Genomic DNA, 16673 nt, shown 5'->3' with positions numbered 1-16673 from the left:
CAACAACCAAAGACATAATGTGAAGCATGAAAAAGTCCCAGGAAATTTTGGTGCTTTTAAAAATCAATTTCCAACAATTGAGTAATTAACAAATGGCAAATACTTAAGCCAGGCTTTTGCCTATAACATTAAAGATACCATTTAAAGCCAAGACAATGATCTCTTCTTACGAGAGATAATTCTATGCCCTGTAATCCTAACACATCATGAGAGCAGCCCCCCCCCCCCCCCCGGCAGTGGGCAACGTCATGCCCTCTACATGCAGATTCTGTGAATAGCCAATTACGACCCTGGTCTCTGATTCCTTGAGTCCAAGCCACCACACTGTTTTCCCTCTTTAACAGAATGTAGCTTCTACAAAATATACAAGTAAATGAAACCAGAGTACTTACCTACAGTTGGGAGGGGGGTCCAGCGTGATTTCTGCAAGCTCCTTCTGAATTCTTTAAAATGAAGACAAGGAAAATCATGTTCAGATGTCTTCATGCTCAACCTGCTTCATCAATACACTGCATGTTAATAGTAGCATCTCCCACTCATGCACATCTAGTGAGAAACACTCCTGGAGGAAGTATGCACAGTAAGAAAGAGGCACTCCAGTTCTGAAAATGGACCTATACAGGGTTACAGGAGGCCATCCACCCTATATGCCACAATCATGCTGAGCATCACTGCATGTGGAAGCGACACTAGGGCTTCCTCAGACCTCAACATGAGGATTTTGTTTTCTCCAAAACATTGTTTTTCTCAGTTCTAGCTCCTTTCATGGGACAGAGCTCTGGGACAAGATGGTAAACGCCCCCACCCCACCCCACTACACCCCACCCCAAAGCTCTAGCATCACCCTGAGCTCATCAGCGGAGGCTCAAAGCTAAGCCTTATTTGCACACTTCCTGGCTTTGATTCTACCCATACTTGGTGGCCATGTAATGGAAGATAAGGGCAGACTGGGAAAGACTCTCTCCTCAGCTGAGCCAAAATCAATCAATCAATTTCTCCACTTTACATATTTTACGTGGTTTTTCTTTCTAGATAGGCAAGTAGCTGGGAATCATTGCAGGGTTTTATAACTGGGGGTTCAGATAATAAAAAATATTAATAGCACTAACCAAAAATTTTAGTTTAATTACAAACAGCTGCTATGTTATTTAGAGGCCATAACAATTCTAATACAAATTCTAACTTCTGGTTTGTCTTAGAACATTTCCATATAAGACAATAAGCTGAACACAGTAAGTTGAATCAAGCATCCTGGCTGACCCAATCAACTGATAAATGTCAGTATCTCATTCCAACCTAAACCCAGGTGCCTGTAATAGCAGGCTGCACCTTTCAATGCTGATACATTCTTTCTGCTATAAATACCTGAGTACTCTGTGCACTATACCTGAATACTGTGTTCATTATACCTGAATACTGTGTTCATTATACCTGAACACTACATGGATTATACCTGAATACTGAGTGCACTATACCTGAATTCAGTATTGATTATACCTGAATACTGTTTTCACTATAACTGAATACTTGGTCCATTATACCTGAATACTGAGTGCATTCTACCTGAATACTGTGTGCCTTCTACCTGAATACTGTGTGCTTTCTACCTGAATACTGTGTGCATTCTACCTGAATACTGCATGCACTATACCTGAATACTACATACATTATACCTGAATATTGTGTGCATTTTACCTGAATACTGCATGCAGTATTTTAATGCCATTGCATGAGACTGACATTAAGAAAGACAGTATGATTAACTTGCCTATGTCCTCATGTTATTGGGGGTGGGAGCTGCTAGGAATGGAACCCAGGGACTCATGGATGTTAAGCACAGCACTACCAATGAGCTATACCCCCAACCCATTCATGCACAGTGCTCTACTCCTATCTGTAACCACACTTAACATCTTAAGTGCATGCAGAGTACCCCTGGCACTCCCTCTAGTTCCCCAGGCACTATTAACTATGGTTCATCTAAACTTAGAATTTGTAAAAGCAAATAAAGCTCTCTCAAAACCAGTTTTGTTTATAAGTGAGATTATTTACAGAGCTGCATAATTAAGATAGTGTATGAGTGACAGCTAACTTGAGTACCTTAAAGAGGATTGAAATAACAGACATTCATGCTCAAACTATTTCATTCTGTATCTTTGCTTAATTTATTAGTGAACCTTTACTATATTCTTATACACACACACACACACACGCACGCACGCACGCACGCACGCACGCACGCACGCACGCACTTCACCTAGAAGACCAGGTTTTCTCCTTCCACTCCATGGGTTTCAGGGATCAAACTCAGGTTGTAACATGATTCCTCCCACAGGCCTGCCACTAACTTGCTAAGGAAATACACCAGCAACATAACATACATGTCTCTAATCTGCACAACTCAGGGTGGAGGCACCATGACAGAGATCACAACTGATCAACCAAAGAAAAGAACTCTACTTCAGGACATTAACTGTGTCCACAAGCAAAGACATTGCTCACACATGTTCTGTGTGCCTCAGTTTCCTGTTCCATAAAGTGAAGAAACTAAGACAAACTCAATGATGGCTTTATCTTTACTACTTTGTAGTTACTGTTTGCAAGTGAGTAAGTGTGACTCAAAAGTGAAAAGACAACAAGTATCAGGAGCCTGAAAAGAATCAAACACTTTCAACAGGAAACCAGTGAGCTTAGGCTACCCAAGGCAAGCTGAGCACTCACAGACTCACCTCCCTTCCCTGTCAGAGAAGTGGAGGAGGAAAATGCAGGAGAAAAATGCAGGAGAAGAAACTACAAAGGAAAAGAACCTGAAGTGGGGAACAGCACAGGTTGTTAACTGGCAGAATAAAACTTTAGAATATATAAGAATAAATGTTCACAAGAGATAGGGATGTAGCTTTGTGTTAGAACATTTGGTCAGAATATCTAAGGCCTTGGGTTTGAATCCCATTGTTGGCATTTCATCTAGGCTCCGCCCCATCGTTACTTGGCAACAGCCAGGTATGCTTGACTCACTATAAAAGGGGCTGCTTGCCCCCTCCTCTCTCTCTTGCTCCCTTCTCTTCTCTTCCTCCTGTTCCTTACACTCTCTCTCCCCATTCCCCTCCCCCCTCTCTCGCCATGTGCTCATGGTCATCCACGCCCCGCCCACCCACCCACCTCTTCTCTCCCCCTCCCCCTCCCCCTCCTTCCCCTCTCCCTCCCCCTCTCCCTCTCCCTCTCTCTGCCTTTCTCTGTCCCTACTCCCTTCCTCTCCTCCCCATGCCCCAATCAACTCTATTCTGTACTATACCATCGTGTGGCTGGTACCTCAGGGGGAAGAGATGCCTCGGCCTGGGCCCATGGAGGCACCCCCTTCCCCCACACCAAATATACTGCGCCTCCACCAAACATATTCCTTCTTTCTTATCATTTTATAAAACACAATACACAGTACCACCAAAAATAAAAATTAATGAATAAAAGATTCAAGGACAGAAAAATAAATAAGAGTCTCCCCCCAAAAAATCCCTTGTAAGACAATCATAAATGAAGTATGAAGGAAACTTAAGAGCAGTCAAATGACGCCTTATGTGATCTATTTGTTTAAATGTTCTGACTTGATTTGCACAGGCTGTTCAGCTTGGCATTGACCGTCCACAACTGTAAACTGGTTGTCAGTGCAGAGATAGACTATGTAAGCATCACAGATCTGAACCGGAAGGGCTGGGGAGGCAGCTCTGCTGCTTAGAGCTCACTTCTCCTGCAGAGACCTTGGTTCCTAGCACCCAACACCTGAAGAGGTGGCCCAAAACACCTGTTGCTGCAGCTTCCAAGGCTAATCTGGCCTCCCCAAGGGAAGCAAAACTTAAACTCATAAAAGTCAATAAATCTTAAAACAAACAAACAAAAAAAAGCTACAGGTCAAGGTGGGATAGCATGAAATAAATCACACAGTGAAAGTATTAATATCTCCATTTTTTAAAGTGTGAACCAATAAATACTACAGGAATATGAAGGAAATGAAAATTTAAATATCTTCTTTAGAGTATAGAGACAACCAACAGTGATTTTTTTAATTAAAAGGGGAAGGTAAACTAATTAATCCGAATATTTTAGAGCAAAGTGTCTAACATATTATTTGCTAATTAAATAAAAATAGGTATGTTTTAGAGTTACACACACACACACACACACACACACACACAAACAACAGAAGAGTTAAAATCAGAGACATCTACAAGGTTTCTTCAAAAACTGTCAGGACTAAGACTGGAAAGGCAGCTCAGAGGTTAAGAATACTAGCTGCTCTTCCACGGGACCCTAATTCGATTCCCAGCAACCACATGATAGCCCACAACTGTCTGTGACTTCAACCCAGGGGATCTGATGGCCTTTTTGCCCCCCCCCCCCAGCACTAGACATGCTTCTGGTATACTCATAAACATGCAGGCAAGTTACCCATACACACAAAATAAAAATAAATATTAAAAAGAAATTAAAACTGTTGGGATTATCTGGGAAAGAGGGATGACCAAAAAAGTATTGCTCCCCATTAAAAAGGAAACTCCCTGCTTTGGGTGATTTGAGAGATAAGTGACTTTTTGCCATATTTATTTTGTTTTTAATTATGCATATGCGTGTATTTCTGTGTAAGTCCATGCACGGGTGTGAAGGGGCATGTGGAGAGGGTGGCATCCAACCCCTGACAGCTGGAGTTACAGTCAGTTGTAAGCTGTTTCATGTGCATGCTGAGAACCAAACTAGGATCTTTTCAGAAACAGCCCAAGCTCTTCATTTCTGAGGCATCTCTCCAGCTCATAGGGGGACTTTCATAAACTGTTTTTAAAATTAGGAAAAGGAAACATTCAAAGAATGCCGTTAACCAACCAAAGATGCTTGTATTTCAGACAGAGGACAGCTATGCAGCCAGCTGACCTTGAATTCACACCCAAAGTGCTAAGATTACAGGTTTGTACCAGCTGGAAACTGGTTTTAATCTAAAAGAACTTTATTAGTATTTTCAAATACCGAATTTGAGAATACCAAAAGAAGTATTTAATAAATCATAATTTCCTGTCATAGAATTCCCCAGAAGAACCCATACCTCTCTCCCAGCCACCATGGTTCCAAATTACTCGTTTCCAAAAGTAATTTCCTGATAAATTTGACAATTCTAAGCAATAAGCCAATATATTACAATATATTTTAAAGTACTGTTACCTAAGCATGGCTGTTTCTCTAGACAGAAAGGATTATACAAAGGATTGCTATTTAAAAAATTGCAAGGTGTCCTGCTGAATTAAATGACAGCAATCCAATTCTAAAATTCTCAAAAATTATAATCGTGGTATGTATTTCATTTCTGTCTTGAATAAGGAAGACTGCTAGTACTGTCCCTAGGGTGAAGAAAAAAATGAAAAAGTATCAAAACTTCACCCTTAAAGTGTACCTGTCACATGATGACCTTAGGCCACTAAGAATGAATTAAGACCCTCACAGGCTGCAGCACTTGGGAGAGTGGCCCCATGCCTTGACTCGACAGCACAGTGGAGCTGGCTCTGGAAGTGTGGGTGCAGGCGAGCCAGCCAGAGTGCCGGAGAGCTGAGCCTGCCTGATGCCAATGGTGGAAATGAATGGCCTCGCCAGAGCAGTGCTGGACAGCTCAGCAGATGGTGTGGATAAGGGAGGCCTGGTACACTGCTCAGCTACCACCCAGGCCCAGACCTAGGGCTCTGAGTTGGCCCAGCTCAAAAATCTTTATCATCTGAGAATGGCTGGGATGCAGGAAAGGGCCAGTCCTGCTGATCCAAAGCTGCAGGATCTCCATGACACAGGGCAACAACAAGATAACCGGAGGAGTCCTGGTGAGGATCCAGTATTAGTGTCACAGAAGCCAGAAACCTCAAACCATAGACCAATGACTCACTAGAAGGAACATTCGCAAGTATATGGACAGAGGGACATACTGTGGGACACACTGTGACATCTACAGCTTCCATGATGAGATGGTTTTCTATGCTTTGTTTTTGGTTTGGTTTGGTTTGGTTTTATGTGTGCATGTGTGTGTGTGTGTGTGTGTATTATTTTGGGGGGTGGTTGCAAAAGCAAAGGTCAGATATGAGAGAACAGGGAGATAAACACAACAGGGGTACATGATGGGAAACTCACAAAGAATTGATAAAACATTTAAAATAAATAAATACGCCTCCCCAAAGAGTGAATTAAACAAATCACCCAGAATTCTCGGTTCCTGCTTTATCTGTCCTCATTTATAGGACAAGACTGATACTATACACAAGCAAGAAGAAAGAATGTTATATATTATAAGGCAAATTAAAAGGTGACTCTTTAGCAGACAATTGATTTAGCCATAATCCATCAAGACAACTGACTGTGCTTCCAATTCCCATCACCCAATATGATATAATCCCTGATTCAGTGATACACAGTTAGTAAATGCACATACTTCCCTAGAGAGTAGAAGCAATGTTCACCCGTTTGCCTGCTTACCTGACTTAACAGAAAGCTGTGCAGTGGGAGTGCACGCTCTCGGCACAGTCTGTCAGACTATTGGTGCTTTAAAAAAGGGGGTTTATGCAAAGGGGGTGCTTATCAGTTATAATTCACTCAGACTCAACAGGATGGGAGACATACGAACACACTTCAGGAAAATGAAGCAGTGTACAAAACATACACACAAATCTTGGGTTAAAGAAAGTTCACTCACCCAGGTCTCCGCACAGCAAGAACATGTGGGCAGGAAGTAGGGGGCACTAGAACTTTAGCTGCTAAGACCTTTCTTTATACCTACACTTTCTTCCCTCTCCCTCTCCCCCCCTCCTTCCTTCTCGCCCTCCCTCCCTTCCTTGTCTTCCTCCTCCTCCTAATGTTTTGTTTTAGACAAACTCTCACTGTGTAGCCCTAGCTGACCTTGAACTCACAGAGATGCATCTACCTGCCTCCCAATGATGAACCTTATTTTTATTTCTGTATATGTCCATGTATGTGTATGCTGTGTTCAAGAGGCCAGTTGATCCCCTGATGCTGGAGCTACAGGTGGTTGTGAGCAGCCTGATGTAGGTGCTGGGACTCTCTTAACTGCTAAGCAATCTTTCCAGATTCCACATCTAGACTTTCTATATTTCCACAGACTGCATGCCTTAAGATACATCAGCACTCCTAACCAACTAAACATGTCCTCCCCAGAAATTCTCAAGAAAGCAGCACATTAATTTTATTGCATATTTTTAATGACAGAATAGTCTCTAGGGGAAAAAAAAACCTTCTATTGCAGGGTTATAAGCCTAGAATTTAATTCTGAATGCTGATAAGTACCAGACATCTGTCATTTTAAGAGACCACTGATTTAAGACACATCATCAATTAAATGTGTGCATCAACTGTAAAACGCTTGCTGACTCCAAAACATTGAAAAGCTTTTAAATATACACCTCAAGGAAAAAAACCACAGTCATTATTTCGATGAGCCCATCGTAGAATGGAAGACCTCAGTGGAACTATTGAAATCCACCTTTTAGCCTAACAAAACCATGAAGCTGAAAATCAAATATTCCTCCTAGATTGGCACTTCACTGAAAACCCAGTAACATTACAATATCAACTCTGAGAAAAACTAATTTGAAATAAATCTGATTTAAAATTCATTATTTATCGAAATATCGATGTGAAAGAGGCAGAGTCAATTCAATGAGGACCTCAAAATAGAAGTTTTATGGAGCTGACTAGTAATTTAATCAAGACTACACATTTGTCACTTTAGACATCACATAACTGTCCAACTATACAACTGCAAATATCACAGAGCAGTGTCGGCACTTTAAGAGAAGCAAGTGTGTGTGGTAGGAGCACTCCAGGGTTTAAGATAAAACTGTTCTCAAAGGGAAATGCATCACAGACGTTCCCTTCCCTCTTGACTCTAAAAAAGACAAAAGTTCAGGCTACTGTTTCAATACTTAGCTGTTTTGCAATACCTCAAAAATGAGATATTTTAAGGAAACATTTCTAAAACACATTAATTCTACAATTATAGTAGATTTATTACAGTAATTATTAATCCAACAATCCTAGCATTACAATTCACTTAGTAATTGAGCCCCTAAGTGAAAAGCACTTTACCTGAGTTACTACAAAATGGATTAATTACTGCATCGGAGTAGCCCTAGTGACAACACTAAGCTCCCCAGGTTAACAGCAGCTTCCCTGTGCCAGCATTTGCACCAAACGGAACAGAAGGATATCCTCACAGCAGTAAGTGGCATAAAGCCTAACTGATAGCACCCATTTTCTAGAGCTTACTATAAGCAAATACTTACAACACTCCAAACACACCACAGCAAAAAGAGAAAACTGAGTCAGCTGGGCATGCTAGCATACCTGTAATCCTAGCATTTGGGACACTGACATAGGAGGATCTCAGGTTCAAAGTCAGCCTGGGCTGTATATTAAGTTTCTAGCCAGCCTTGGCTACAGGGTCCAAGTCTATCTCAAGCACATCCCCAATACTGAAACAAGAGGAAAGTACGACTAAAGACAATTAAGTCATGTTCCAGTCAGAAAGCTGCAAAGTACGAGAGCCTAGGTTTCAAGCACAGCTTGTCTCCTGAGTGGAGCCTTTTCCTATTGCTGCTTATCTCGGAGAATAATGGTGTTTAGAAAGACTTTTCATCTAAATATTGATTCTTCATTTCTTTTAAATACAAATTAAAATTTTATTTTGAAACTCCACTACCCAAGACATGCCTCATTCCTGCAACAAGCTCAGAGCAGTAGGACAGCAAGCAGTGAGTGGGCTGGCTGCCCTGGGCAAGGGGCAGTGCTGCTGTGTGGAACAGAGGTGGGTCCTTGTTTTCTCTCATGAGTCTCAATTTTTCACATTCTTAGAACCTAGGCAACAAACCTTACTTTTTTATTTAAACCATTTAGCAAACAAGCAGCATGTTTACACACAAAATCCATAGTAAATGGGTTCACATATTGCCACCTGTAAATCATCAGGGAACCTATAAAGACCCCCATCGACTGCAGGCTCAATAGAATGATCTTGCCAGTGAAGAGACTGCTTTCTCTGGGAAGCAGCGAAAAGATGCCTTTCAGTGTAGTGGTATTTGTATTCCTTCCTGCTTCAAGCTGGTACTATCCTAGACTGGGCACAGATAACCTCTCTAAAGTCAGACTTTCCCCTGACTATGGTCTTCCTTCCATAGCTTATTCATGAAATCACTAGGGTATGCTTTCTAAAACATTGTGGTAAATGGATTAAAAGATGAACCGTGGACTTGAAAGATCCACATTCAACAGTACAAGCAGTACACCTTCCTTCACAGGTAGAATTTGTCTTGACTCTTTCTTTCTTTCTTTCTTTCTTTCTTTCTTTCTTTCTTTCTTTCTTTCTCGTAGGGATGCTCTCAGCTAGATAAAAGAGAAATCTCCAGTGATTATCTATTGTAGAAGAGTCAAGTACAGTCCAACAGGACTGCTCCCCACAGACCTGTCTAGCTCTCTCTTCTCTCCCCTTAACAATGCCTGAAGCAGTCCTGAATCAGTAGCCCAGGGCTGCATGTGAGTTTCAAGATGAAACTGTGTAAGATCTTGATTTGAACCATCTTACCTAGCCACCTCCCTAAATGTTGTATTTCTCCACTCCTGACCCTTCTTATCCATCCTGCCCCAGCCCCACTTGGCAGGAGCAGGTCACTTTATGCTGTGCCATAGGATGAAAGAGATCGTTGTGCCAAGTCTCCTTGGACATAGGGTATAATGGCAAAAAGAAACAGAAGCATTTTTCTTGCCCTATCATGTTCCAGTCTAAACTGGTGAATATCTGGAGTTATCTGACTTTATGTAATTCCCTCAACAGTGGTAAGAGATCCTGGCAAGGAAAAAGTGAATATTCAGGAGGCATACACAGGAACAGGCTGCATGCATCTAGGACAGCTGTGACTGTGGTACAAAACTTCTGTAGAGCATGCTTTCAAAAGGCTGGACACCCTCATCTACCTGGTTTGAATGGCTTGCTGACTGGTCACCATAACTCTCACCAGACGGCCTGAAATCCCAGGCCTATGGATAGGATTAAGTTGGAAGGACACACAGTTTTTGTTTTTATAGGAAAGAAGTTCCCTAATTCATATCATCCCATGGCTCATAAAGCTGTCATCTAACATTCAAAGAGTTGCTGAAGTTACTTGTCGTGAAAAGACCATTAAATTAACACCTACATACAGCTGTTAGCTACACTTCCTATTTGCTATTTTTATTTTTAAAAAGGTATTAAAGAGTATAAAATCACAAGCAAATATGAGTCCACTGAATGTAATCTGCCTTTCAAATTATCTTCCAAGCACCAGGTTATAATGTAACACTACCAAAGCAGAGTCCCTCTAAGTCCGACGACATGCCAATCACTGTAAGAGGTTAAAGTAGTGCTAGAGTATCATCCAAGTACCTCCTTCCAGATCTATCTATCCTCTAGGGAAAGAGGAAACCTGAATCAACAGCAACACTCCCCCAATGTAATGAAATCAAGATGCATTAATACTAGCATTTCCAACTTTACCAACAGGGAGATTAGATACTAAATTATCACTTAATAATTACTTCAACAGAGTGTGTGTGTGTGTGTGTGTGTGTGTGTGTTCATGTGCATGCAGGTGTGAGCTACAGAAGTTTTTTCCCATATCACTCCCTGTTCTACTTGGTTTGGTTTTCATTGTTGCTGAGACTGTATCTCTTCACTAAGCCTGGAGCTCACTGACTGGACAAGATTTGATTGCCAGTGAGCTATAATGATCCACCTGTGTCCAGCTTGTATGCACACACACACACACACACACTCACACACCACACACATAAACACATACACACACACACACACACACATACACGTACACATGCATGCGTTCACACACACACCATACACACATATACACACATATATACACATGCTCACACACAGATACACACACACACAACCCTCTGCTCAGAGTGCTGGGATTACAGATGTACATACCACTCTCAGTTTTTGCATGGATAATACTAATCCAAACTCAGCAACAAGCACCTTTCTCACTGAGCCATCACTCCCACTCCACAGCCCTAGTCAAGAGATTCTCAATGCCAATTTTGTGTCATTGAGCATATATTCACAATCAAATAACCATAAATCAAACTATACTTTTACAGTGTTCTGCCCATGTTTTTCTATCATGATATGAATATATCAATATACTACAAGTGTCAATTTTATAATATGCCATGACTTAAAAAAGGTTTTCATAATTAAAAAACACATTTTTAAAAGACCACATCATATAAAGAGGAGAAAAATCTATAAACCCTATGACCTTCAGTCCAGAAAAAATGACTAAGTACAAGGGAAGACGTGCAAATGAAGCGTAGACAGTGGCTGGCTACCTTTTGGCACTGGTTGACAGTTTTGCGGCTGTCTTGCTGGATATCTTCCCCTCCTTTTTCTTGGGCTGCACTTGCTCTCGCTCAGGTTCCTGCTGAACGCTCTCCCGCTGATCTCCATCAGAACTTCCTCCACTAGTGCTCGGACTGTCATCAACTCTCTGCGCCTCGGTGGACATCTTAGATCCTGGATTAAAGAACGACAAGTCATTTACCTGCTATGGGAGGGACTACAACAAGGTACATCCAGGATGGAGAGAAAAGGAGTATATGAAACAAAAGAAGTATAATTAAGTATAAAAATGAGAACTGCCCATTTATAGAACAAATAACTCTGGGGTTTGCCAAAACCTCTCTTCTCTGCTTTCATGGAAAATTAAGACACAAATGTTGGTAGCAAGATTATTCACAAGGCAGAAAGTGAAAGCAATTCAAATGTTCTCTAATTGATGGGTAAAGCGTGGTACATCCATATGACAATATACCTCAGCCACAGGAACAAACGAGGTCTGGCATCTGCATTTGCAGCAGAAAGACCTTGAATCTTTATGCTAAGTGAGAGAAGCCAGCCAGAAAGACTAGACTGTACAAGCTCTTTCGTAAGAAATGTCCAGACAGGTATATCCCTGGGAATGTAGAGACATAGTAGAGGAAAGTGTTTGCTAATGGGCAGAAAGTTTCCATTGAGTAATAATAATATTCTTAAATTAACTAATGCTTATAGTAGAAAAGCCTCAGAGTTGTTCTGCTTTGCTTTGTGGTGCTGAGGACTGAACTCAGGGTCTTGGCATGATAGGCAAATGCTCTACCATTGAGCTACCTGCAACCCCTAGGCCACACTTTAAGATGGTGGACTTGGGGCTGGAGGTGCAGTTTGGGCAGTGTACACACTCAGCATAGTTCAAAATAGTCCAGCATTTACAAAAATGGAGGGGGTTACTTTTATAAGGTGAATTACATCTCAAAAGAACTGGCACAAGATAAACCAGAAGGGGCTGGAGAGATAGATCAGGGGCTAAGAACACCAGCTGCCTTTCCAGAGAAGCTGGGATCAACTCCTAGCACCCACATGGTGACTCACAATGGGCTGTAACTCCAGTTCCAGGTGACACCCTCTCTGGCCTCCCTGGGCACCCAGGCACATATGTGGTGCACAGACATACATGCAAACAAACATCAATACACAGAATATAAAATAAATCTTTTAAAGAGAGACAGAGACAGACAGACACAGACAGACAGACAGACAGACAGACAGACAGAGGACTGAGAGCCTAATTTTCATAGGCACTGGGTGAATTGGTCTTAGCTATGAGAAGTCCAGACAAGGAAAGAGACCTGCAAAGTGTCCTGACAAGTCTGCATAAAAAGGCACAGGGCTGTGAAACAGGGGCATTGCCACACTAGCATCCAATCAATACATCCTCAGAGCTGAGCCCAGCTTAAAATCCTCTAAGCTGGGAAATTGTTTTAAGTAACCTTTGTGATAACAGAACAGAGGCCATGTGATCCTAAATGAGAACTGAAGCTTAGGGGGAGCGGGCATTGACCCAGCTCCACTAGGCAACCATGTTGCACAAGAGATAGAGAGTGTACCGAGGCACTGAAGAATTCTTTTTTTCCCAGTCTGGAGGAAATCTCCCTCGAGGTTTGAAATTCACTTTGCTCTGAGTTCATGCTCCTGGAGCAGCTCTGATGACCAACTCAATTTCCTTAATACTTTGATACCTAGGTAGCCATTATAACCTAGATAGCAGACAAAAAAATTCACTGAGAGAAAAGGATAGCCCTTCTCCAATCTCATTCCATCATAATCACCCCCAGTTTGGTCCTTACTATCACATCCTGTATGACCTAACAGGCTGACAGACCTAGAACTGAACTGACAAAAGTCATGCTCAGACACTTCAGGGCTTCGAGCCACCAGTAATCACTTTGAGTATCCTATAGCTACAGCTCAGACATGCCTTGGAAAAATGAGACTGCCTGTGACTATAGCCATCATCACCACCACCACCACCACCACCACCACCTCCATTATCAAGAACAAAATACACATACATGGGAGAGAGAAAAGGAAAAGAGAAAGAGTTTTATGGGACCCTTTTGGTTACTCTTAAATTAAGACTTTGAAATAAAACTGTTGTTGACATGGTCAAGATGAAGCTTCAGTGCACACAGAAACAGACACTTGACTTCAAACACAATTTATGACTATCATTACCCAGTTCAAAGGCATGACCCACTAACCCTGATCAACATTCATTGTCATCGGTTCAACCTAGAGTTTGTTCAAAACCATAGTAGCTTTTCTCAAACTTACAAGACAAATATGCACAGCAAAGGATTGGAAGAATCAGGAAGCACAGGGAGGAAGCATTAAAAGACACTACGCATGACATCATCACCCTCATCACTAGTCCCTTTGTTCATGACAAACAGTAATTCTGTCCACAGGACACCGGGACTGCTCTCCCACCTCTCCTATAAATGGAGAGCATCATTCTCCGTGGCTAAGACACCTTTTATGAGCAATAAAGTCACTTAAGAGAATACTGAAATTTTATGTCAGTATGTTTCATGTCTAGCTCTAAAAGTCTGAGTATATTTCTTGGGGTTTCTTATTTGACTTTAACGTTCTTATTATTGGATTTAATATTTGTATTCTTTCTCACCTTGCTTCTAACTCAGCTTTGAGTTAAAATATACCTAAAGTTAAAAACCTTGTAAGTATGTATGCTACAGCATGCTAGATAAGCAGGTGTATAGGCAGGGAAACAGAAAGAAGCATTCTTAGGATTAGGTGCTCTCAGGGCAGGATACTGTAGGCAAACTTTTAAGAGATGTGAAATCAGTGAGAGGTTGTTCTGTATCCTAAACCTGAGGCAATCCATCACATGGCAAACACAAGAACTGCAGAAACGTAGTTGCCTTACACTGCAGCACAGCTCTGCTGTGTGCTGAGTCAGTCGGGAAGTGCACACTTGTTTCAATATTCTTTATGTACACAACTAATAGTGTGTAAACTATATAATTACTGAATAGACTACTCAACGATGTAATGGGCCATAATCTGAAACTGAAATTTCCTCAACTACTGCAGACTATCAGAAGATTAAACTACTAAAACTACTACTGGGGGCATGGCTCAGTTCTAGCGTACTTGCCAAGCATATATGTGAAGGCCTGGGTTCAACCAGAACACTTCCCCAGAAAGCATTTAAATGGCTAAATAGAAGCATAATTTCTATAGTTTTACAGTTTAAAAAAGCTATTCCTACTTTTGATCTAAGATACCTTATCTGATACAGAGATTTACCTACAAATGACAAATTCTCCTGAGGACACTGATAAGCATTATAGAACCATTTAGAAACAAAGGCTCTGTATCTCCTTTTCATATGTCAAGAGTTAAGAGACTTTTTGCTGAGCGTTTTCTGAATCCTTGATTACAGAAAAAAGGGGACAATGTGATTGGGTTCTCTGGCACAATTAATTCTTATGAGAGGAAATCCTCTATAGATCATTCAAATGGAACTATGCATAAAATTGGTGTCTTGTCTCTCTAAAGTATAAATGAGTAAGTCCCTGAATTAAAACTTTAACATATTATCTTTACTGGCATTTTAAAATTAATTCCTAAAGAGCTAACTCCCTAACCTAGAAGGAAGCTAAACTCCAGGGATCTAAACACAAATGCAGCCTCTGATGACAGTTTCAAAGATCTTAAGACACCTAACGTGGTATTTTTACTTCAGATTCAAAGTAAACATTAGTTCATAACTAAATATAAACACATTCCATTTAAGAATTTAAACACTTGTTTTCTAAGCTTTATTGACTATATGCTGTGATGTCATCAGGCTCTGGAAATTCCCAGCACATAGTGAGTGAAAGTAACCTGTCTCAGAAAAACTAAGTAAGGATCTGGCTACGAATCCCACCGATGAAACCAACAGTACTCAAGTCCATATTACTGTTCAAATCATCAAATGTCATCATGATTTTAAAACCTTAGAAAAGCAAATATTCATTCGTGCTGCCACGACAGGAACATGTGAACTTGTCATTGGCATCCCAGTTTTTCTACTTGGGATTTCTGAACTTTTCCAAAACGTGAAATATTTTATATTATATGCCGAACATGTAGCGCTATCCAGCTTTCCAAGTGACTGAAAAGATATTTATTCAAAAAATAAAAGTGGAGCACCTGACTGGGGGAAGTGCTGTGCCCTAGGGGAAAGAGCTCAAGGTATGACATATGAAAACACTCCATCTTCATCATCGCCCACAAACGAAACTGCAAAGCACCCAGGAGCATCCTGACTGCCTGAGTAAAGACAAATATTTAGATTCCCAAGATTCAGACTTGATTATTGCATTTCAAGAGCGTGCTTTTCAAAATCCAAGGATTTAAAACTAAGACGAGCTTTTAAAAATCTTTCTGAATAGTAAGGTAATCAGAGGTAAGTCCTAGCATATCTTTTGTAATTTAAAATGGAAATACTCGAGTAGACCCTCAAAATTACACAATTCACCGTTGGAAGATAAGAGTCTTGCAAACCAGCAAATGGGTCCAAGACCTGCCACCAAGCCCAGGGTGATGATGTCTCTCTAATGCGGCCTTAATTTTCTTTAGGGAAGATGGATGGGGCATTTCTGGTTAGTCGTGGGAAAAGAGACACAAGACACCAGGCTTTATGTTCATTAGAATTGGAAAAGGGCAAATGGATCAAAACATTAGGAGTGAAGAGGGGGTGGGTGGGGGTGGGGGGACAGGGGGAATCCAGTTTCCAATCAGGCCAGTGGGGGCTGCAGAGAAGCTAAAGGAAAACCGGTTTCGGAGCCAAACTGTGCCAAGCACCAGGCATTACAAAAGACCAGTGTGACGCCCCCCACCCCGGGGCACCACGCACACACCCTGCCGGTACTCCCGGGCGGACCCTCGCCCGCTCGGACACCTCGTGTAGCAATTATGCAATTAGGGAAGAGCTCGGGACAGCCGGGCACTTTGCACCGCGACATCCATTCTGGACTTTGCGGAGACTTAGTTCCTGGCTGCGGTGGGCGCGGGAGGGGAAGGGAGAGGTCCCCGAGGGCGAAGGAGGGCCACACTCTGCGGGAGGGGGGGGGGGCGCGCGGGCCCCGGCGGGCACGCGCAGGGCCAGGGAGGCCTGCGGGGCCGCGGGCGCGCGCCCGAGCCGAGGCCGCGGCGGGGGCGGGGATCTCGCCGGGCTGCCCCTCGCCGCGTGGGGTCCCCA

General features: G+C 42.0%; 1 protein-coding gene across 1 annotated transcript in view; it reads right to left on the bottom strand.

The window, feature by feature from the left end:
• Positions 1-16673, bottom strand: part of LOC114614974 (ubiquitin-conjugating enzyme E2 E2) — a 274943-nt gene that overhangs the window by 257310 nt on the left and 960 nt on the right. Inside the window, exons 2-3 of the mRNA XM_028760602.1 lie at positions 11416-11599; positions 393-443 (exon numbers count right to left, since the gene is read on the bottom strand). Of these exons, the coding sequence (XP_028616435.1) occupies positions 393-443; positions 11416-11591 (227 nt within the window). The 5' untranslated portion in view covers positions 11592-11599. The remainder of the gene's footprint in view (positions 1-392; positions 444-11415; positions 11600-16673) is intronic.

This window comes from Grammomys surdaster, unplaced genomic scaffold (genome assembly GCF_004785775.1).
Source record: "Grammomys surdaster isolate TR1022 unplaced genomic scaffold, NIH_TR_1.0 126546, whole genome shotgun sequence".
In the NCBI taxonomy this organism is placed as follows: Eukaryota; Metazoa; Chordata; class Mammalia; order Rodentia; family Muridae; genus Grammomys; species Grammomys surdaster.
This window is presented reverse-complemented; position numbering and strand designations above follow the sequence as displayed.